Source organism: Takifugu flavidus, chromosome 18 (assembly GCF_003711565.1).
Source record: "Takifugu flavidus isolate HTHZ2018 chromosome 18, ASM371156v2, whole genome shotgun sequence".
Classification (NCBI taxonomy): Eukaryota; Metazoa; Chordata; class Actinopteri; order Tetraodontiformes; family Tetraodontidae; genus Takifugu; species Takifugu flavidus.
In genome coordinates, this window is record NC_079537.1 from 3,007,889 (window position 1) to 3,031,235 (window position 23,347).

At 40.5% G+C, this 23,347-nt stretch overlaps 4 protein-coding genes across 25 annotated transcripts in view; 3 read left to right on the plus strand and 1 right to left on the minus strand.

The window, feature by feature from the left end:
* The first annotated feature begins 2,800 nt into the window (after positions 1-2,800).
* On the plus strand, positions 2,801-5,665 carry LOC130515267 (homeodomain-interacting protein kinase 2-like). The gene is made up of 9 exons (XM_057015430.1): positions 2,801-2,811; positions 3,479-3,698; positions 3,778-3,969; positions 4,057-4,238; positions 4,319-4,442; positions 4,550-4,669; positions 4,784-4,840; positions 4,958-5,094; positions 5,206-5,665. Exons 1-9 carry the CDS (start codon positions 2,801-2,803, stop codon positions 5,570-5,572), a joined length of 1,410 nt encoding a protein of 469 aa, XP_056871410.1. The 3' UTR covers positions 5,573-5,665.
* Positions 5,666-7,025: 1,360 nt separating this feature from the next.
* On the plus strand, positions 7,026-9,880 carry LOC130515268 (homeodomain-interacting protein kinase 2-like). Its single transcript, XM_057015431.1, has 9 exons — positions 7,026-7,036; positions 7,710-7,929; positions 8,009-8,200; positions 8,288-8,469; positions 8,556-8,679; positions 8,781-8,900; positions 9,015-9,071; positions 9,188-9,324; positions 9,436-9,880. Exons 1-9 carry the CDS (start codon positions 7,026-7,028, stop codon positions 9,800-9,802), a joined length of 1,410 nt encoding a protein of 469 aa, XP_056871411.1. The 3' UTR covers positions 9,803-9,880.
* Positions 9,881-11,722: 1,842 nt separating this feature from the next.
* LOC130515269 (homeodomain-interacting protein kinase 2-like) lies at positions 11,723-14,591 on the plus strand. The gene is made up of 9 exons (XM_057015432.1): positions 11,723-11,938; positions 12,605-12,824; positions 12,904-13,095; positions 13,183-13,364; positions 13,451-13,574; positions 13,676-13,795; positions 13,910-13,966; positions 14,084-14,220; positions 14,333-14,591. The coding sequence occupies exons 1-9, from the start codon at positions 11,928-11,930 to the stop codon at positions 14,589-14,591; spliced, it is 1,302 nt and encodes a 433-aa protein (XP_056871412.1). The 5' UTR covers positions 11,723-11,927.
* Positions 14,592-16,985: 2,394 nt separating this feature from the next.
* The window catches only part of nfixb (nuclear factor I/Xb), a 114,357-nt gene continuing 107,995 nt past the window's right edge, over positions 16,986-23,347 (minus strand). For all 22 annotated transcript variants that reach the window (XM_057015793.1, XM_057015811.1, XM_057015796.1 and 19 more), the window contains one exon: positions 16,986-21,931. In XM_057015793.1, coding sequence (XP_056871773.1) covers positions 21,917-21,931 — 15 coding nt within the window. In that variant the 3' untranslated portion in view covers positions 16,986-21,916. The remainder of the gene's footprint in view (positions 21,932-23,347) is intronic.

The window sequence follows — 23,347 nt, forward strand, 5'->3', positions numbered from 1 at the left end:
GTTCCAGGCCTTCCGCACAAAAGGCTGCGAAAATCCAGACCTTAGTCTGTTAGTTGACCTGTTAAAGAAAATGCTTGACCTTGATCCTGCTACGCGCATTACCCCAGCTCAACTGTTGCACAACATGGTTTTCTGACAAACACTGAGTAAGTCTACACAAAGATCATTCGTTTCAGTCCTAAAACCCTTGACTTATCCATTTGAAAAAATTGCAGGATCTCAGATATTTTTTTAAGTCAAGTATTTGTTGTCTTGAAGGGTGGGGACTACCTGTAAAGAGCCAGAGGTTACTGCCAGCAAGAAAAATGGACAGTCTTTACAGTCGCAGTGTGAAAGCACCCAGCACAACCAAGCAAGCCAGTTAAAAACAGGGCAGAAAAGAAAGCATGACTATAAAGATGATGACCCAACTTGTCACGACTCCAAGCAGCCTAAAATTCAGCCAAGGTGACACCAAGGAGGACACACAAATGAATGCTGTGAATTCCACTGTTCAGAGGAAGCTGCCTGATGGGAAGGATGGTGGGCCTCATTGCTCCACCTCGATGGCTGTGCCCAAGTTCAGCCAACAAGCTTTGAAAAGAAGAAGGAAATGCACAGGCAGGAAAGGAAAGAAAAAGTAACTGACTCCCTGAACACATATGTTGTGGGTACAGTCCCATCTGGTCTTTCAATCACATATTCACCCTGAATTATAATAAAGGAAGCTGATTTCATTATGTTAAACATTAGTTCTGTTTTTTCAAGACCATAAAGTGTTTACAGAAAATGAAACAACAAATTGGTGCATTCAAATTAATATAATTATTATTTGGGAACCTATTCCCTTGTTTTGTGGTGCCTGAGGAAAAGTTGACTGATTTTCACTTTGTCCTATTTACTCTGCCTATTGTTGCACACAAAATTGGAGTAACAATATTTAATATGTTTATTTCAAATATTTTATTCTCAGAAGATAAAAACATTTCAAAACTAACATAATTTAATAGGCCAAAATGTTTTAGGCCAACTTTCTGGGCAATGGTGATATATGGCTAATGTATAAGTAGTTTGTATACAGTTGCTAAAACAGACAGCAAACAGCTAATAACTGCCAAAGATATGTTTGATAAAGATACACAGGATATCCCCAAACTACTTGTTACCAACTATTTTTAATTAATCCTGCACAATCATCCTTAGCAGATGTATGTGTTGCTCTCACCAGTGTTTTCAGTGTAAATCACCATAGTAATTATAGAGAAAATAATTAGTCACCTTCTCTCAGTGTTTCTTTATTCATCTACTACTATAAAACAAAATCTGTACATTTTCCATCCCTGTGAGACAAGTCCCTATCACAATTAACGTCACCCTCACATGGACATGGAAGAAATTTGCAATCAATCAATCTTTATTTATATAGCTTCTGTTACAATCAAAATTGTTTCTAGGTGCTTTACAGAATCCCAGGGCCAAACCCCAACAAGCAACAGTGGCAAGGAAAAACTCCCCTTTAACAGGAAAACCCTTGAGCAGGACCAGGCTCATGTAGGGACCCTCCTGCTGATGGGGGACTGGTATAGAGAGGAAAGGGGGAGGACAGTAGAGGATAGAATAGGTAGGAGATGAGAGAGAGATAGGCAGAGATCAAGGAACCATTAATTGTACAAGCTGCTGGTATAAGAGTTAGTGGGTCAGCAGGTCAGAGGTCGGTAGGCCAGCGTACACTACAATGGCGGTTAGACCTTTTGATGAATACGGGGGGGATCTGAAAATATATAATAATAAATAAATAATAAAATATGTTTTATTGGTGGATGGAAATATGGAAACAGCAGAGAGGTGTGTAAGGCTACACTCTGCATCCTGGTCTGGACCCTGGTTTGTCAGGTCCCTTTGGGTCTAATATAATTGACCAAGTTACTAGAAATGAGAGAGGCACTATCCCGGAGGATGGACACCATCTCTCCTAATAGACCAGGTTTTCCCCAAAACTGTTCAATTGTTTACAAAGGACACCTCGTTTTCTGGACACCACCGTGACAGCCAGCGACGAAGCAACGACATGCGACTAAACATTTCATCGTGGCCAGACTGGGGAGGGGACCAGAGAATGCTACGGAGTCCGACATGTTTTTTGCGTAATCACAATCCAGCGAAGGGCCTGTGTTCCTCTCTTCTCCACTTAACAATGTTGCTGCTTTCTCTCTCCTGCCACTGAGCGGCTGACGTTAATGTAACACCTTGATGTACGGTCCTTTAAACATTACATTTAACCCATTTTACCCTTAAGTTTTGCCCATAAAACCTTTAAACAAAAACTAACCAATAAATTAAAATAAGCGCAGTTATTTACAATACAGCCTCGGTTTAAGATGAGTGGGCTTTGAGATTTGGCTTTTCCCTCCATTTTGTCATTTTCCATTGAAGTCTATGGGGGAGAGGAGAGTCTACTATCACACAAACTACAGTTTTCGATTGTTAAACTTACCAGTACTTTAGAAAATGACAAAGGGTGATAGAGGGGCTGTGGGTAAAGGGATATCATGTCTTTGATCTTTGAACATGATAGACAAATATATTTAAAAAGAAAAACCACTTCATATACTTTGAGCTTTGGTATTAAAGGATAGAGTCTAACATAGGTCATTTTTATGCAGTATTTTTGAGGACTGGGGTAGTAGCGAAACCGGTCTACAATTTGACATTACGTTTGTAAGGAGGTTTTAAGATAGGAATAACTTTGGCTGTTTCATTCTGCTTGGAAATATTCTCGTTTGTAGAGTCATAACAAACACTACTCAGCACTACACAAAAGATGGCACACTGGTAAGTTTTGATTGATTCAATTATTTGGCAAGGAAATTTACATTAGCTAAAAATAAAATCTCTGGCCTTGTAGAGATTGCAGGTTTTTGACAAAATGGTGGACCTGATTGACTTCCTCTGGAATGATTTTTTAGAGTCTGAGCATTGGACAAGTTATGTTTTTATTATATACCCTTACCCGTGCACAAAAAAAATGAACATGAAATAATTTTCTTTTGAGAATAGGGTGACAGCAGATATAGGTAGACAAAATTGGCAGACAAGATGAACAAAAATGTAATCGTAACCCATGTCCCCAAATCAACCAGAAGTCCTGTATATCCATTTTATTATTGTTCTACTGCAGCTTTATGAGTGAGGCGGCTCATAAAGTTTCTGCAACATAACGAGAAATGATGGGTTATTAATGGAAGGAGAAATATCAGGCATTGTATATCTTTGGATACAGTTGTGAGGGTGGCTTAGTCCTTTGGTAAGTGGGGCACTGTGCAGTGAGGGGAAGCTTAAGGTGATCAATGATACTGAAGACGACCTTAATAAATTGCTTGATAATTAATAATGGCTCCAACTTGTCATGAGATCAGTGTTTCCCTAGAGTTTTTGTACTCCATTTTGATTTAAAGGAGACTTCTCTTAATCTTTTTTCTTCTCTCTTCTAACATATCAGCTACCAACATTGGTGTCCATATCCATCCGCATACGAGCACAACATAGTGGAAATTGGAAGCATACTCTTTTCCAGACAAACCAATTATCTGGTGCTGTCCATTCTGGGAGAGGGTACATTTGGCAAAGTAGTCAAATGTATAAGACTCAAAGACAACAAGACTGTGGCAGTCAAAGTCATAAAGAAAGAAGAAGATTACTATGATTGTGTAGAGGATGAAGTAAGTAATAATAACTTTTGTTCCTATTTGCACTTGTATATGGTTTAATTAAGGTGAACCTTGATATTTGTCTCTTTAGATACTAGCCCTGCTAAAGCTTAAAAATCTGGATCCAGAAATATGCAACGTTGTCCAGATTCACGCAGCCTTTTTTGACAGAGGATATTTCTGCTTCGTCTTTGAGTACCTGGACAAAAGTCTCTTTGACTACATGGTGGAGAACGATTTTCGTCCTCTGCCTCTAGAGGGAATCCGATTAATTGTCCAACAGGTATGTCTCGCTGCACTTCCTTTTTCATCAATAGCCCCTTGGTCTAATGTTGAAAAAGTATTGTGAAAGTGTTTTATTCGCTTTAAGCTTGCAGTTGCACTTCAATCTCTGAGGAGTGTGGGACTAACACACTGTGATATAAAGCTGGACAATATTATGCTAGTGGACCATGAAAAGCAACCCTTCAGAATCAAACTTATCGACTTTGGTCTTGCAGACGTTGCATCCAGTATACCACAGGGCTCAGTTATACAGGCCCTCTCTTACAGGTAATATTTTTGCAAATGTTTAAAATCATGGAAATCTATAAATAACCAAGTGTAAAAAGCAAAGTAACACCCTTTTATAGGTCTCCAGAGGTCCTTTTGGGTCTTCCGTTGACAGAGGCTGTCGACATGTGGTCTCTGGGCTGTGTGGTTGGAGAGTTACACCTTGGGGATCGGCTCTTTGATGGGAACAATGAGTATGACATGGTAAGTATATTTGTATTGTAGTTTACTTCATTCTTTTCTTTGAACTTTTCTGTAACGTAAACTTTTTTTTGGTGAATATTGTGACGTGGTGTTTTCTTTTCCCACAGATGAGGAGCATTGTGGAACTATTAGGTCAACCTCCGAATCAAATGCTAGATGCAGGCATAAAAACTAATCAATACTTTAAGAAAAGCTTGTGCCCATGGAATCGATCATGGAAACTAAAGGTATGTGTGGTAGTTTGTCCAAGATATTTCGTACGGACTCTCATTTTTTCCCCAAATGAATAGGTAGGAATGTTTATTTTGTTATCCTTAACTCATTTTCTGTTATCTGTTTAGACACACCTCAGAACAGCAGGTGATAAGCTTCTGGATTCTCTGGATGACATTTTAAGCGTAAGTTTTTCCAGTTTTAATTTGTTATTCACATCAATGTAACAACACTTTCTGTATAGCGTAAAGAATATATTTACAGGGTAATTAGCTACTTTAAATCACTTTTTATTGTTCCAGGCCTTCCGCACTAAAGGCTGCGAAAATCCAGACCTCAGTCTGTTAGTTGACCTGTTAAAGAAAATGCTTGACCTTGATCCTGCTACGCGCATTACCCCAGCTCAACTGTTGCAACATGGTTTTCTGACAAACACTGAGTAAGTCTACACAAAGATCATTCGTTTCAGTCCTAAAACCCTTGATTTATCCATTTGAAAAAATTGCAGGATCTCAGATATTTTTTAAGTCAAGTATTTGTTGTCTTGAAGGGTGGGGACTACCTGTAAAGAGCCAGAGGTTACTGCCAGCAAGAAAAATGGACAGTCTTTACAGTCGCAGTGTGAAAGCACCCAGCACAACCAAGCAAGCCAGTTAAAAACAGGGCAGAAAAGAAAGCATGACTATAAAGATGATGACCCAACTTGTCACGACTCCAAGCGGCCTAAAATTCAGTCAAAGGTGACACCAAGGGAGGACACACAAATGAATGCTGTGAATTCCACTGTTCAGAGGAAGCTGCCTGATGGGAAGGATGGTGGGCCTCATTGCTCCACCTCGATGGCTGTGCCCAAGTTCAGCCAACAAGCTTTGAAAAGAAGAAGGAAATGCACAGGCAGGAAAGGAAAGAAAAAGTAACTGACTCCCTGAACACATATGTTGTGGGTACAGTCCCATCTGGTCTTTCAATCACATATTCACCCTGAATTATAATAAAGGAAGCTGATTTCATTATGTTAAACATTAGTTTTGTTTTTTCAAGACCATAAAGTGTTTACAGAAAATGAAACAACAAATTGGTGCATTCAAATTAATAATTATTATTTGGGAACCTATTCCCTTGTTTTGTGGTGCCTGAGGAAAAGTTGACTGATTTTCACTTTGTCCTATTTACTCTGCCTATTGTTGCACACAAAATTGGAGTAACAATATTTAATATGTTTATTTCAAATATTTTATTCTCAGAAGATAAAAACATTTCAAAACTAACATAATTTAATAGGCCAAATGTTTTAGCCAACTTTCTGGGCAATGGTGATATATGGCTGATGTATAAGTAATTTGTATACAGTTGCTAAAACAGACAGCAAACAGCTAATAACTGCCAAAGATATGTTTGATAAAGATACACAGGATATCCCCAAACTAGTTGTTACCAACTATTTTTAATTAATCCTGCACAATCATCCTTAGCAGATGTATGTGTTGCTCTCACCAGTGTTTTCAGTGTAAATCACCATAGTAATTATAGAGAAAATAATTAGTCACCTTCTCTCAGTGTTTCTTTATTCATCTACTACTATAAAACAAAATCTGTACATTTTCCATCCCTGTGAGACAAGTCCCTATCACAATTAACGTCACCCTCACATGGACATGGAAGAAATTTGCAATCAATCAATCTTTATTTATATAGCTTCTGTTCCAATCAAAACTGTTTCTAGGCGCTTTACAGAATCCCAGGGCCAAACCCCAAACAAGCAACAGTGGCATTAACTGACGTTAATGTAACACCTTGATGAACGGTCCTTTAAACATTACATTTAACCCATATTTACCCTTAAGTTTTGCCCATAAAACCTTTAAAACAAAAACTAACCAATAAATTAAAATAAGAGCAGTTATTTACAATACAGCCTCGGTTTAAGATGAGTGGGCTTTGAGATTTGGCTTTTCCCTCCATTTTGTCATTTTCCATTGAAGTCTATGGGGGAGAGGAGAGTCTACTATCACACAAACTACAGTTTTCGATTGTTAAACTTACCAGTACTTTAGAAAATGACAAAGGGTGATAGAGGGGTTGTGGGTAAAGGGATATCATGTCTTTGATCTTTGAACATGATAGACAAATATATTTAAAAACAAAAAACACTTCATATACTTTGAGCTTTGGTATTAAAGGATAGAGTCTAACATAGGTCATTTTTATGCAGTATTTTTGAGGACTGGGGTAGTAGCGAAACCGGTCTACAATTTGACATTACGTTTGTAAGGAGGTTTTAAGATAGGAATAACTTTGGCTGTTTCATTCTGCTTGGAAATATTCTCGTTTGTAGAGTCATAACAAACACTACTCAGCACTACACAAAAGATGGCACACTGGTAAGTTTTGATTGATTCAATTATTTGGCAAGGAAATTTACATTAGCTAAAAATAAAATCTCTGGCCTTGTAGAGATTGCAGGTTTTTGACAAAATGGTGGACCTGATTGACTTCCTCTGGAATGATTTTTTAGAGTCTGAGCATTGGACAAGTTATGTTTTTATTATATACCCTTACCCTGCACACAAAAAATGAACATGAAATAATTTTATTTTGAGAATAGGGTGACAGCAGATATAGGTGGACAAAATTGGCAGACAAGATGTACAAAAATGTAATCGTAACCCATGTCCCCAAATCAACCAGAAGTCCTGTATATCCATTTTATTATTGTTCTACTGCAGCTTTATGAGTGAGGCGGCTCATAAAGTTTCTGCAACATAACGAGAAATGATGGGTTATTTTAATGGTGTAAGGAGAGAAATATCAGGCATTGTATATCTTTGGATACAGTTGTGAGGGTGGCTTAGTCCTTTGGTAAGTGGGGCACTGTGCAGTGAGGGGAAGCTTAAGGTGATCAATGATACTGAAGACGACCTTAATAAATTGCTTGATAATTAATAATGGCTCCAACTTGTCATGAGATCAGTGTTTCCCTAGAGTTTTTGTACTCCATTTTGATTTAAAGGAGACTTCTCTTAATCTTTTTTCTTCTCTCTTCTAACATATCAGCTACCAACATTGGTGTCCATATCCATCCGCATACGAGCACAACATAGTGGAAATTGGAAGCATACTCTTTTCCAGACAAACCAATTATCTGGTGCTGTCCATTCTGGGAGAGGGTACATTTGGCAAAGTAGTCAAATGTATAAGACTCAAAGACAACAAGACTGTGGCAGTCAAAGTCATAAAGAAAGAAGAAGATTACTATGATTGTGTAGAGGATGAAGTAAGTAATAATAACTTTTGTTCCTATTTGCACTTGTATATGGTTTAATTAAGGTGAACCTTGATATTTGTCTCCTTAGATACAAGCCCTGCTAAAGCTTAAAAATCTGGATCCAGAAATATGCAACGTTGTCCAGATTCACGCAGCCTTTTTTGACAGAGGATATTTCTGTTTCGTCTTTGAGTACCTGGACAAAAGTCTCTTTGACTACATGGTGGAGAACGATTTTCGTCCTCTGCCTCTAGAGGGAATCCGATTAATTGTCCAACAGGTATGTCTCGCTGCACTTCCTTTTTCATTAATAGCCCCTTGGTCTAATGTTGAAAAAGTATTGTGAAAGTGTTTTATTCGCTTTAAGCTTGCAGTTGCACTTCAATCTCTGAGGAGTGTGGGACTAACACACTGTGATATAAAGCTGGACAATATTATGCTAGTGGACCATGAAAAGCAACCCTTCAGAATCAAACTTATCGACTTTGGTCTTGCAGACGTTGCATCCAGTATACCACAGGGCTCAGTTATACAGGCCCTCTCTTACAGGTAATTATTTTTGCAAATGTTTAAAATCATGGAAATCTACAGTATAAATAACCAAGTGTAAAAAGCAAAGTAACACCCTTTTATAGGTCTCCAGAGGTCCTTTTGGGTCTTCCGTTGACAGAGGCTGTCGACATGTGGTCTCTGGGCTGTGTGGTTGGAGAGTTACACCTTGGGGATCGGCTCTTTGATGGCAACAATGAGTATGACATGGTAAGTATATTTGTAGTTTACTTCATTCTTTTCTTTGAACTTTTCTGTAACGTAAACTTTTTTTGGTGAATATTGTGACGTGGTGTTTTCTTTACCCACAGATGAGGAGCATTGTGGAACTATTAGGTCAACCTCCGAATCGAATGCTAGATGCAGGCATAAAAACTAATCAATACTTTAAGAAAAGCTTGTGCCCATGGAATCGATCATGGAAACTAAAGGTATGTGTGGTAGTTTGTCCAAGATATTTCGTACGGACTCTCATTTTTTCCCCAAATGAATAGGTAGGAATGTTTATTTTGTTATCCTTAACTCATTTTCTGTTATCTGTTTAGACACACCTCAGAACAGCAGGTGATAAGCTTCTGGATTCTCTGGATGACCTTTTAAGCGTAAGTTTTTCCAGTTTTAATTTGTTATTCACACAATGTAACAACACTTTCTGTATAGCGTAAAGAATATATTTACAGGGTAATTAGCTACTTTAAATCACTTTTTATTGTTCCAGGCCTTCCGCACTAAAGGCTGCGAAAATCCAGACCTCAGTCTGTTTGTTGACATGTTAAAGAAAATGCTTGACCTTGATCCTGCTACGCGCATTACCCCAGCTCAACTGTTGCAACATGGTTTTCTGACAAACACTGAGTAAGTCTACACAAAGATCATTCGTTTCAGTCCTAAAACCCTTGATTTATCCATTTGAAAAAATTGCAGGATCTCAGATTTTTTTTAAGTCAAGTATTTGTTGTCTTGAAGGGTGGGGACTACCTGTGAAGAGCCAGAGGTTACTGCCAGCAAGAAAAATGGACAGTCTTTACAGTCGCAGTGTGAAAGCACCCAGCACAACCAAGCAAGCCACCCTAAAACAGGGCAGAAAAGAAAGCATGACTATAAAGATGATGACCCAACTTGTCACGACTCCAAGCGGCCTAAAATTCAGTCAAAGGTGACACCAAGGGAGGACACACAAATGAATGCTGTGAATTCCACTGTTCAGAGGAAGCTGCCTGATGGGAAGGATGGTGGGCCTCATTGCTGCACCTCGATGGCTGTGCCCAAGTTCAGCCAACAAGCGTTGAAAAGAAGAAGGAAATGCACAGGCAGGAAAGGAAAGAAAAAGTAACTGACTCCCTGAACACATATGTTGTGGGTACAGTCCCAGCTGGTCTTTCAATCACATATTCACCCTGAATTATAATAAAGGAAGCTGATTTCATTATGTTAACATTAGTTTTGTTTTTTCAAGACCATAAAGTGTTTACAGAAAATGAAACAACAAATTGGTGCATTCAAATTAATATAATTATTATTTGGGAACCTATTCCCTTGTTTTGTGGTGCCTGAGGAAAAGTTGACTGATTTTCACTTTGTCCTATTTACTCTGCCTATTGTTGCACACAAAATTGGAGTAACAATATTTAATATGTTTATTTCAAATATTTTATTCTCAGAAGATAAAAACATTTCAAACTAACATAATTTAATAGGCCAAAATGTTTTAGGCCAACTTTCTGGGCAATGGTGATATATGGCTGATGTATAAGTAATTTGTATACAGTTGCTAAAACAGACAGCAAACAGCTAATAACTGCCAAAGATATGTTTGATAAAGATACACAGGATATCCCCAAACTACTTGTTACCAACTATTTTTAATTAATCCTGCACAATCATCCTTAGCAGATGTATGTGTTGCTCTCACCAGTGTTTTCAGTGTAAATCACCATAGTAATTATAGAGAAAATAATTAGTCACCTTCTCTCAGTGTTTCTTTATTCATCTACTACTATAAAACAAAATCTGTACATTTTCCATCCCTGTGAGACAAGTCCCTATCACAATTAACATCACCCTCACATGGACATGGAAGAAATTTGCAATCAATCAATCTTTATTTATATAGCTTCTGTTACAATCAAAATGTTTCTAGGTGCTTTACAGAATCCCAGGGCCAAACCCCAAACAAGCAACAGTGGCAAGGAAAAACTCCCTTTACAGGAAGAACCCTTGAGCAGGACCAGGCTCATGTAGACCCTCCTGCTGATGGGGGACTGGGTAAGAGACAGGTAGAGGATAGAATAGGTAGGAGATGAGAGGAGAGAATAGGCAGAGATCAAGGAACACATTAATTGTACAAGCTGCTGGTATAAGAGTAGAGTGGGTCAGCAGGGAGAGGTCGGTAGGCCAGCGTACAGCTACAATGGCGGTTAGACCTTTTGATGAATACGGGGATCTGAAAATATATATATAATAAATATAAAATATGTTATTATTGGTGGATGGAAATATGGAACAGCAGAGAGTGTAGGCTACAACTCTGCATCCTGGTCTGGACCCTGGTTTCAGGTCCCTTTGGTCAATATAATTGACCAAGTTACTAGAAATAGAGAGGCACTATCCCGGGAGGATGGACACCATCTCTCTAATTAGACCAGTTTTTCCCCAAAACTGTTCCAATTGTTTACAAAGGACACCTCGTTTTCTGGACACCACCGTGACAGCCAGCGATAAGCAACGAATGCTAAACATTTCATCGCTGCCAGACTGGGAGGGGACCAAAATGCTACGAGTCCGACATTGTTTTTGCAATCACATCCAGCGAAGGGCCTGTGTTCTCTCTTCTACTAACAATGTTGCTGCTTTCTTGCCACTGAGCGGCTGACGTTAATGTAACACCTTGATGTACGGTCCTTTAAACATTACATTAACCCATATTTACCCTTAAGTTTGCCCATAAACCTTTAAAACAAAAACTAACCAATAAATTAAAATAAGCGCAGTTATTTACAATACAGCCTCGGTTTAAGATGAGTGGGCTTTGAGATTTGGCTTTTCCCTCCATTTTGTCATTTTCCATTGAAGTCTATGGGGGAGAGGAGAGTCTACTATCACACAAACTACAGTTTTCGATTGTTAAACTTACCAGTACTTTAGAAAATGACAAAGGGTGATCGAGGGGCTGTGGGTAAGGGATATCATGTCTTTGATCTTTGAACATGATAGACAAATATATTTAAAAGAAAAACCACTTCATATACTTTGAGCTTTGGTATTAAAGGATAGAGTCTAACATAGGTCATTTTTATGCAGTATTTTTGAGGACTGGGGTAGTAGCGAAACCGGTCTACAATTTGACATTACGTTTGTAAGGAGGTTTTAAGATAGGAATAACTTTGGCTGTTTCATTCTGCTTGGAAATATTCTCGTTTGTAGAGTCATAACAAACACTACTCAGCACTACACAAAAGATGGCACACGGGTAAGTTTTGATTGATTCAATTATTTGGCAAGGAAATTTACATTAGCTAAAAATAAAATCTCTGGCCTTGTAGAGATTGCAGGTTTTTGACAAAATGGTGGACCTGATTGACTTCCTCTGGAATGATTTTTTAGAGTCTGAGCATTGGACAAGTTATGTTTTTATTATATACCCTTACCCGTGCACAAAAAAAATGAACATGAAATAATTTTCTTTTGAGAATAGGGTGACAGCAGATATAGGTAGACAAAATTGGCAGACAAGATGTACAAAAATGTAATCGTAACCCATGTCCCCAAATCAACCAGAAGTCCTGTATATCCATTTTATTATTGTTCTACTGCAGCTTTATGAGTGAAGCGGCTCATAAAGTTTCTGCAACATAACGAGAAATGATGGGTTATTAAGGAGAGAAATATCAGGCAGGCATTGTATATCTTTGGATACAGTTGTGAGGGTGGCTTAGTCCTTTGGTAAGTGGGGCACTGTGCAGTGAGGGGAAGCTTAAGGTGATCAATGATACTGAAGACGACCTTAATAAATTGCTTGATAATTAATAATGGCTCCAACTTGTCATGAGATCAGTGTTTCCCTAGAGTTTGTACTCCATTTTGATTTAAAGGAGACTTCTCTTAATCTTTTTTCTTCTCTCTTCTAACATATCAGCTACCAACATTGGTGTCCATATCCATCCGCATACGAGCACAACATAGTGGAAATTGGAAGCATACTCTTTTCCAGACAAACCAATTATCTGGTGCTGTCCATTCTGGGAGAGGGTACATTTGGCAAAGTAGTCAAATGTATAAGACTCAAAGACAACAAGACTGTGGCAGTCAAAGTCATAAAGAAAGAAGAAGATTACTATGATTGTGTAGAGGATGAAGTAAGTAATAATAACTTTTGTTCCTATTTGCACTTGTATATGGTTTAATTAAGGTGAACCTTGATATTTGTCTCTTTAGATACAAGCCCTGCTAAAGCTTAAAAATCTGGATCCAGAAATATGCAACGTTGTCCAGATTCACGCAGCCTTTTTTGACAGAGGATATTTCTGCTTCGTCTTTGAGTACCTGGACAAAAGTCTCTTTGACTACATGGTGGAGAACGATTTTCGTCCTCTGCCTCTAGAGGGAATCCGATTAATTGTCCAACAGGTATGTCTCGCTGCACTTCCTTTTTCATGAATAGCCCCTTGGTCTAATGTTGAAAAAGTATTGTGAAAGTGTTTTATTCGCTTTAAGCTTGCAGTTGCACTTCAATCTCTGAGGAGTGTGGGACTAACACACTGTGATATAAAGCTGGACAATATTATGCTAGTGGACCATGAAAAGCAACCCTTCAGAATCAAACTTATCGACTTTGGTCTTGCAGACGTTGCATCCAGTATACCACAGGGCTCAGTTATACAGGCCCTCTCTTACAGGTAATTATTTTTGCAAATGTTTAAAATCATGGAAATCTACAGTATAAATAACCAAGTGTAAAAAGCAAAGTAACACCCTTTTATAGGTCTCCAGAGGTCCTTTTGGGTCTTCCGTTGACAGAGGCTGTCGACATGTGGTCTCTGGGCTGTGTGGTTGGAGAGTTGCACCTTGGGGATCGGCTCTTTGATGGGAACAATGAGTATGACATGGTAAGTATATTTGTAGTTTACTTCATTCTTTTCTTTGAACTTTTCTGTAACATAAACTTTTTTTGGTGAATATTGTGACGTGGTGTTTTCTTTACCCACAGATGAGGAGCATTGTGGAACTATTAGGTCAACCTCCGAATCGAATGCTAGATGCAGGCATAAAAACGAATCAATACTTTAAGAAAAGCTTGTGCCCATGGAATCGATCATGGAAACTAAAGGTATGTGTGGTAGTTTGTCCAAGATATTTCGTACGGACTCTCATTTTTTCCCCAAATGAATAGGTAGGAATGTTTATTTTGTTATCCTTAACTCATTTTCTGTTATCTGTTTAGACACAACTCAGAACAGCAGGTGATAAGCTTCTGGATTCTCTGGATGACCTTTTAAGCGTAAGTTTTTCCAGTTTTAATTTGTTATTCACACCAATGTAACAACACTTTCTGTATAGCGTAAAGAATATATTTACAGGGTAATTAGCTACTTTAAATCACTTTTTATTGTTCCAGGCCTTCCGCACAAAAGGCTGCGAAAATCCAGACCTTAGTCTGTTAGTTGACCTGTTAAAGAAAATGCTTGACCTTGATCCTGCTACGCGCATTACCCCAGCTCAACTGTTGCAACATGGTTTTCTGACAAACACTGAGTAAGTCTACACAAAGATCATTCGTTTCAGTCCTAAAACCCTTGACTTATCCATTTGAAAAAATTGCAGGATCTCAGATATTTTTTTAAGTCAAGTATTTGTTGTCTTGAAGGGTGGGGACTACCTGTAAAGAGCCAGAGGTTACTGCCAGCAAGGAAAATGGACAGTCTTTACAGTCGCAGTGTGAAAGCACCCAGCACAACCAAGCAAGCCAGTTAAAAACAGGGCAGAAAAGAAAGCATGACTATAAAGATGATGACCCAACTTGTCACGACTCCAAGCGGCCTAAAATTCAGTCAAAGGTGACACCAAGGGAGGACACACAAATGAATGCTGTGAATTCCACTGTCCACTGTTCAAGAGCTGCCTGATGCGAAGGATGGTGGGCCTCATTGCTCCACCTCGATGGCTGTGCCCAAGTTCAGCCAACAAGCTTTGAAAAGAAGAAGGAAATGCACAGGCAGGAAAGGAAAGAAAAAGTAACTGACTCCCTGAACACATATGTTGTGGGTACAGTCCCATCTGGTCTTTCAATCACATATTCACCCTGAATTATAATAAAGGAAGCTGATTTCATTATGTTCAACATTAGTTTTGTTTTTTCAAGACCATAAAGTGTTTACAGAAAATGAAACAACAAATTGGTGCATTCAAATTAATATAATTATTTGGGAACCTATTCCCTTGTTTTGTGGTGCCTGAGGAAAAGTTGACTGATTTTCACTTTGTCCTATTTACTTTACTCTGCCTATTGTTGCACACAAAATTGGAGTAACAATATTTAATATGTTTATTTCAAATATTTTATTCTCAGAAGATAAAAACATTTCAAAACTAACATAATTTAATAGGCCAAAATGTTTTAGGCCAACTTTCTGGGCAATGGTGATATATGGCTAATGTATAAGTAGTTTGTATACAGTTGCTAAAACAGACAGCAAACAGCTAATAACTGCCAAAGATATGTTTGATAAAGATACACAGGATATCCCCAAACTACTTGTTACCAACTATTTTTAATTAATCCTGCACAATCATCCTTAGCAGATGTATGTGTTGCTCTCACCAGTGTTTTCAGTGTAAATCACCATAGTAATTATAGAGAAAATAATTAGTCACCTTCTCTCAGTGTTTCTTTATTCATCTAGTACTATAAAACAAAATCTGTACATTTTCCATCCCTGTGAGACAAGTCCCTATCACAATTAACGTCACCCTCACATGGACATGGAAGAAATTTGCAATCAATCAATCAATCTTTATTTATATAGCTTCTGTTCCAATCAAAACTGTTTCTAGGTGCTTTACAGAATCCCAGGGCCTGACCCCCAACAAGCAACAGTGGCAAGGAAAAACTCCCCTTTAACAGGAAGAAACCTTGAGCAGGACCAGGCTCATGTCAGGGGACCCTCCTGCTGATGGCCGGCTGAGTAGAGAGGGGGGAGGACAGGTAGAGGATAGAATAGGTAGGAGAGGTAGAGGTAGAGGTAGAGGAGAGGAGAGGAGAGGAGAGGAGAGGAGAGGAGGAGAGGAGAGGAGAGGAGAGGAGAGGAAGCCATGACCCAGTGGGGTGACAGAGGCCTGTCAGATGATCATGTTTCTGGACCCCGGCAGCCTCGGCCTATAGCAGCATAACTACGATGTTAAGCTAATAATTAGACGACCGTCTAAGTATGATAATTATTTCTAGGATAATAACTGGAACTACAAAATTACGGACAATACGCTTTTTCACAGAGGAAGGTTTTAAGCCTAATCTTAAAAGTAGAGATGGAGTCAGCCTCCCGTACCTGGACAGGGAGCTGGTTCTACAGCAGGGGGGCCTGGTACCTCTGGAGACTCTGGGGACCACAAGTAGACCAGCATTTTTCAGGTGAAAAAGTGCACTTTTAGAGACAATTTTGATGTGTGTATTAAAGGACAGATGTCATTCTGTGTCACTTATTCATGTTCTGGGACAGCGTCATGGGCTGGGGTGCCCATGAGCAAGGCACCCAATTCCCATTGCCCTCAGGGTCCGCTGTGCCTGCGTCTGGTTTGTGTGTGTGTGTTTGCTCCTGTGTGTGAAGGATTTGTTAAAGGTCAGAGGTCAGTTTTGTCCATTTAGAAAGCTGAAATGATCAGGGATCAATTTCAGCTGTTGGGTGCAAATGGGACTGACAAGACTACCTATAACAAGACGACTGTCATGCTTCTTTACCGCTGACGTCACTGCCCATCGTTTTCAGGCTCTTACGTTTTCTCATGTTCTCGGTCATCTCTGAGGTGTTTCACACGAGTCCATCTGTGTGAAACACCTCAGAGGTGACACGAGGGGTTGGGGGGAGGTCTATATAAGGTCCCGCTGTGAGGTCAGGAGAGCTCCCTCCAGACCTCAGAGACAGGATAAGGGTCGGACAGAGCAGAGACACTGAAAACCAAGTCCAGAAGGTGCTTTAGCCAAGACCTGAGTAAAGGCTCTAAATACCTGTGAGGGGGGGCAATGTTTCAGTTTTATTTTCCCAGTCTGGAGTATCGATGATAATTTATGATCCTTTCTATCTTTTTGCCACTGTCTGAATCATCTTGAGATGTCAGGGGACCCTCATTTACCAGCATCTGCTTCAGGAACAGCCTGAGCAGCAGCAGGGCCTCAGCAGGCCACTGTTGTCCTGACAGACCCCTTCAGGGTCGGCAGGGTGTAACCTGGCTGAGAGACAAGCGTCACCATCACACATGGTTGCTGCAGAGACACTGAAGTGACACAATAAGCAGAGAGGCAGAGGTACAGTCAAGAACATCCGTTTATTCAATCAGGTAAAGGGTTTGTTCTTTTCAAACTGTGTTTTTATTATTATTATTATGGAAAAAACTGTAATTAACACATGCATTTCACCCTGGGCTCTCGGGAAGGGGGTGTCTCTGAGGACGAAGGGAGGAGCAGGAGGAGCACTTGGGAGGGGCAACGGCTATGGGTCAGACCGGTCAGGGTGTGGGGGAAGGGGGGTGGGGGGGTGTGACGCTACACATTGCTAAATGAGATCCTGCATCTCAGCGGACGCGTTCCAAATGAAGGTAGCTAGCTGTTGAAAAGAACGCACGGACGGTTTGGGTCAAACTATTCAGCCTGTTTCTGTCTCTAATATGGGGCAGCAGCCCCACCATGGACCTCCCACCCGCCTCCATCGCTAATCTGACCCGATGAAGGCAGCGGAGCTTGGATGGTCAAATACCTACAACACTGTACGTCTGTGAGGATTTCCTTTTGGCAAATCAGAAACCCGCATCACTGATTTTGTCTTGTGCAGACGTTAGGACTTTGGTCAGCGTGTCCAATTAGAAATAATATCAAAACAACCCAAACAGTAGTGCTGTGTTGGCGTTATGGTCCTCGTGCTGTGGAACCTGTCCCAATTTAAGGTGCTCTAAATCTTTTTCTCATTAGTTTATCAGTAACTGGTCTTATACATCCACAAAAAAGGTGCATCCAAGTGTAACACTGACCAAAATAAGCTCGTCCAAATTCAAAGATCTATCAGAATTACAAAGGGAAGTAAAGCTCAGGAACACGCCTGCGGCCTACACTAGCTGTCCTGTCCTAGCGGTCGCCTCCCTCTGGCTCCCTCTCCTCACTGCCGGCTGCCCCCCGTCCACGGGGGCCCCATCCCCAGAGCCCCTCGGTGTAACTTGTTCACTTAACATTATCTGTTGAATGGAGAAGCTGAAAAGATGGGTAATGGTAATACAATGTGAAGCGTACAGACAAGAATAACATGAGAGCTAACTGCATTCTGCTCAGAAAACAAACAAAAAAAACTTTGCGTATTCCTTTTTTTTTTGAAACCCCGCCATTCAGAGAAAAGGAAGAGGAAAGTAAGGGGAGGGGGGTTACATGGCTAAAGACTACTCCAGTGTCCAAGAGAGACAGAAGACAGGATACAGAAGAGAAGCAAGACAAAAACTTTTTTTTTTTTTTGGTCTTTTTTTTTTTTTTTTTTTTTTACAGTTTTCTTAATTATTCAACAATAAAAAGAGGAAATAAATCACACCAATATCCTTTAATACTATGTATACTGCTTTAAAAAGCTTGAAGAAGAAGAGAAAGATACACAAGTATGAAGGAGGGGAACCTTTTTTTCTGTACTTCGCGACGGGCACTCAGGATTACGAGATGGAGTCCGTGAACAAAAGGCACTTTTGAGGGACAACCTTTAAGATGCTCTGAGTCTAGAACACTACATCACCAAACAAATATTTATAATCATTTACAGTGGGTTGTTGGGGGGGTGGAGGGGGTGTCAATGGGGCCAAATCCGAAACATCACTGAAGTTTTTTTGTTTTTTTTCATCTTTTCAAAAAAAATTTCTTTCTGGACGGGAAGCGTGACTTGTCTATCTCCCAGACCAGAGAAGATCTTGTCACCGGGGTCTTCGGATCGAAAGAGTTGGGCGGAGGGAGGGTGAAGGGGGGGTACGCCTTTGTCACGACAACCATTTCATACACTAAAGCCCTCCCCCCTTTGCTAAATGCTAAAAGAGAAATAGAATAATGCATGTTTTCCTAAAATCTGTTTAGTATTCAGGTATAATAGAGCTTGAGTGTAGTTCATTCTTCTCGAAAGCACCAGTTTCCATAGTGATATATATATTCTGCGTTGTTCCTTCTGCCCTCCCACATTCTGCAAACAAATACAATGTTTCTTTTTGAAAAAAAAAAAAAAGAGCGATAAAAGGAGAAAAAAACACAAGGAAATTAAAAACAATTTCCCCAAACTTACTTACAAAGACTGGAATTTTTTTTTTTTCCATTGCCGCCCTCGTATTTAGAGTCCCAGAGCACGTGGACTTTGAAAACATACAAAAAAGAGGGTTTCCTCTTTTCTCGTGACACCCTCAAACTAACAATTCCTCTACCAAGGCATTGCACATGGCTCAATCAACATACATCATTTAGTTTCAAGAACAATACTTCCCATCAAAAGAAGGAAAACAACAAAAAAAAAACCCTCAGCTTTTTTTTTTTTGTTTAATCCTCGACTACGTCATCATCGCTGTCTATGTGTGTCTACTGTTGCCATGAACTCACTCAACACAGAGAGGCTTCACAACTCGAATCGACAGATCTGGAGGTGCATCCTATGACTGTGCGACCTACGGCATGCTTCAAAAAATAACTAGACTGCCACAGAGCTTATCTTGCAAATAAAAATGTCTATATCTATAAATATATATGTGTATTATATATAAAGATGCTTGTGATTATCTAGTGAGCTGTCACCGTGTTTTTCCCTCTCCTGACATAGATTTCTTTTTTCACCATTCACTATAGCTTATATGTGAGAAAAAAAGAACCTGAATTCATGTTTGACAAATTGCATAATGGGAATACAGAGGCACTTCCATAGATTAGAAAAGAAATCACCTTAGCCAACGTCGTCAAAAGAAAAAAAGAAATCTCCCTAGAGAGCGGTCGAGATGGTCGCCGTACCTGTGTCGCATTTCCCCTGCAGCCAAGAACGCGGCTCGGCAGTCCAGTTATTTTGTGAGGTCGGGTGGGTGATGGGAATTCTATCCTTTCAAAGTCAAAATGCATGTGGGCGAGTGATATCAAAAATCATAAGAACAGCATAAAAGGCCTCCTCAGATTGTCTGTTTCATAGACTTCCCTTTCAGTTGATTTGGGCCTGGGCGGTGTGCTGCGTGCCTGCTCTACGTGCGTGTTTTACAGGTCAATCCACGCTTCTTTCTCACCAAAATCCGCTGGTGTGATTGTTTTAGTGCAGAGCTGATTATCGAGGGCTCGTCCGCCTCTCGTAGGGGAATGCTGGTGTGTGTGTGTAAGAGTGTGGGTGTACGTGTGTGTGTGTGGGGGGGGGATTTACCTTATCATACATAGGCGACCCCTCCTGCTGCTAGCCTTGGGTCCTCTCTCCCTCTGGGAAACTAGCCAGATATGTCACATATACATTTTTGCTCCACAGTGTGGCGCTGTCTGCTCTTGGAGCAGTGGCCCGTTTGGGAGTGTAAACAACAGGACGCGTGTGAGGGAAAACTAACTGATGGAAAAAAAGTGAAGCTACGCTTTCTTTTCACTCTGGGTCCCCGTCTTCAGCCACCTTTTCCTTTTCCTTCCGATGTCGGCTGCACCGGGGTCAAACCTTGGTTGGTTCTGTTCAAACTGCCTGTGATTGTCAAAGGGATGAAGATTCGCTGCTGCCTGTTTGATTTGGAGACCGGAGGGACGACGCCACTCATATCTGCAGGGTCCAACCACCTGTCTGACTGATCCTGGGTCAGCGTTTTTTTTATGCAAAATTATTTATTTTGTTGTTGTTTTTTATTGGACAAAAAGCTTGTCACATTAGCGTAGCCAGATAGTGATGAATTCAAGCCTAATTCTCTTGGGCTTTGTTTTGAAAACCCAACGACGGGAGAATCAAAGCAGCAGATATGAGTGGCATCACTCCTCCATCTTTGCAGATAAAGAAAATTGGCCTTTTTTTAGGGGGCGGGGGGGAGTTTTGGCATGTCCTATCTGATCCAGGTCACCTCATGACCCTGCCTACACTGTTTCTACATCGCATGGACCTTTTTTTTTTTAAGGTGCTGTCATTCAAATAAAAAAACATATAAAATACCACAAACCCAAAAAGGAATAAATTCAAATAAGATAATACACAATAGACAAAAACCATTCATCTACACTACTACAACAGGGCAAAGGGGGAACCTGTCTATAGTTTTAGTTGCTGTCTATAGTTTTTGAACCTACCAATGGTGCTCACTTTGACTTTAGTGTGTGTTTGGATATCTGATTGAAGTTTCGGCTTGACTGGGCTGACTGAGGATGTGAAAGAGTGTGTTTTTACTTGTACATACGCGCTGAGGTTGTGACGCTGACTGTGTAACCACTTCGAGTTAGTATTGTGCTGGGAGAAGCAGCAGATGACCTGTGAACAACGTGGGGTGAAGGGCACGCTAAAGGCTTCTTGAATCTTGGCTTTTCCTGTTTAAAACTCTTAATAGGCGAGTCTGGCTCGCCTCCCATGCTTTGCAGGTAAATAGTGCACATCATTTAGATTAGTGTTACTTGATTCAGCTTCTAGTGCAACCTTAAATTAGGATATGTTTTGGCATGGATTCTATTTACGAGCAGTGAAAAAGGGACTTTGTAGATTCAAAGGTCATAAAGAGGGACAGAAACATTGGTCAATTAGGTTGTGTCATTCACAAAATATCAAATAAAGTCTCTTCAACTGGTCAGACTGTGGTTTCATTTTGCTTTGCGAAAAACCTGATTTTTCTTCTTCTCATTTCTTTTTGGAGAGTTGATTTTCTTAGCCATTTTTTTTACATGCACGCTCGCCAGGAAGGAGACCTCCCCCCCCCCCCCCCCTTGCATTGCTGCTATGTTGTGCTGGTTTTCCAGGAGAGATGCCTGCCGTCGCTGCTGTTTGTCTCTGTGACCTTTCTTCCTCCTGGCATCCTCTCATCGATTCATTCATGTTTCCATCTGTTCTCCTTCCCTCTGACTGGGCAATTGCGTCCAGAGTTCCTCTGTGATTTCCTGCGTTGCTGGGTTGTGTTTGGACGTACTGTCAGGGCTGGTCGGTGGGCTGGCTGGGAGACAGTTATCTATCCGGTGGGTTGTTTCTCTATTTTTCTATTTGTGATTGTAAAGAAAGAATTCTAGTTGCTGGTTGGTGCACAGATCTTGTCAGAGGAACCAAGACTGCAAAATAAAAAAAGAAAGGAAATAGGAAGAGAAGTCATGGAAGAGTCAGAAATTGAACTGCGTCTAAAGACATCAAAACACACCGATAGAAAAGTCGGAAAAAACACACCAGTTAGCATTTTGAGGCATAATTTAGAGTTTAAAGATGACTAAGCTGACTTTCTGTGTTTGAATGCATACTTGCTGTCTATAACTAAATTAGTAAAACGTGTACATTGATCCAACACTAGCAGAGGTTTAATCAGGAAGCCACGGAAAGCACAAAATCACACGCCAACAGAAGACAAAACCAAAACACAAACCAAATTAAAAACATATGGCCGAGGGTCAGGAGTTGCAACACAATCCACTTCTCTCAGGCTTTACTCAATCCCAGCTCACTGTGTCAAGAACATGACATACTGGACTGTAATAAGAATAAATGATTTGGTCTAGAAAGAGCAGCTGGGAAAGGATCCAGCCCCCCCTCGTGTGTTTGGGGACAGCGAAAAGTTGCAGAAAATGGATGGATGGATATAGAAAAAAGAAATAGGGATGGCCCCATCGCATGGCATCTGTTGTAATGGGCATTTATGAAATACACGGAAGACCAATGTTGGTCCCACAGTGGAATGCTACCAGTGCCTGAGAAGCAGCAGGAAGCTAGCAGTCAGGCGCTCTCTGCCACTTGCACCATCTTCACATTCGGTTTCTCTCACCCGTCGTGGAGCAGAGAGCAGAAATAGGTCACCGTCGCTGTTGTTGGCTGCCCTGCTTGGCACTGTCGGGCCCATGTGCCAACATTCTACAAGTCGAGCCTTGGAAACTACTCTGAGCCTCTGGGGAGGCGGTCTTTTGTTTTGTTTGACTCCAACAGGTCGCATGAATAACCCCCTTCTGCCGCCTGCACTCCTCGGCTCCCCAGGGCACTGAGGCAGGCCTCGGTCATTGTGACTTCACCCGTCTTAGTTACTCTCCCTCGCTCTGCTTCTGGGTTTGCCGTCACAAACAAACAGACACAATCCATCTATCTCTCATGAACACTCCCACTAAATCCCTGGCAGCAAACAGTGACCTCTCTTTATTTTTTTTTCTCCCCTTCCCAATCTTGAGCAACCCCTTCACAAATTCGAGATCAAATGGCTATGACATCATGTCTGGTTGCTGGGGGTAACGAGACGACCTGAACGTGATTCTATAAGGTCTCTTTGTCCGCAGTCTTTTTTCTTTCCCCTTCCTTCTGCTGTGCCATTTCCCATCTCATCCCTAAGTTGTAGTTCCTCTTAATCGACAATAGAGGGCATACAGAGCTCATTGTTGTTGTTCTATCTACTGACACTAGTGGTCGTCCACCTCCAGGTCGATTTCAGAGTGACGGTGATCCATAGAAAAATTATCCATGGTTTCGGTAAGAAAACTGACCTCAACATCACT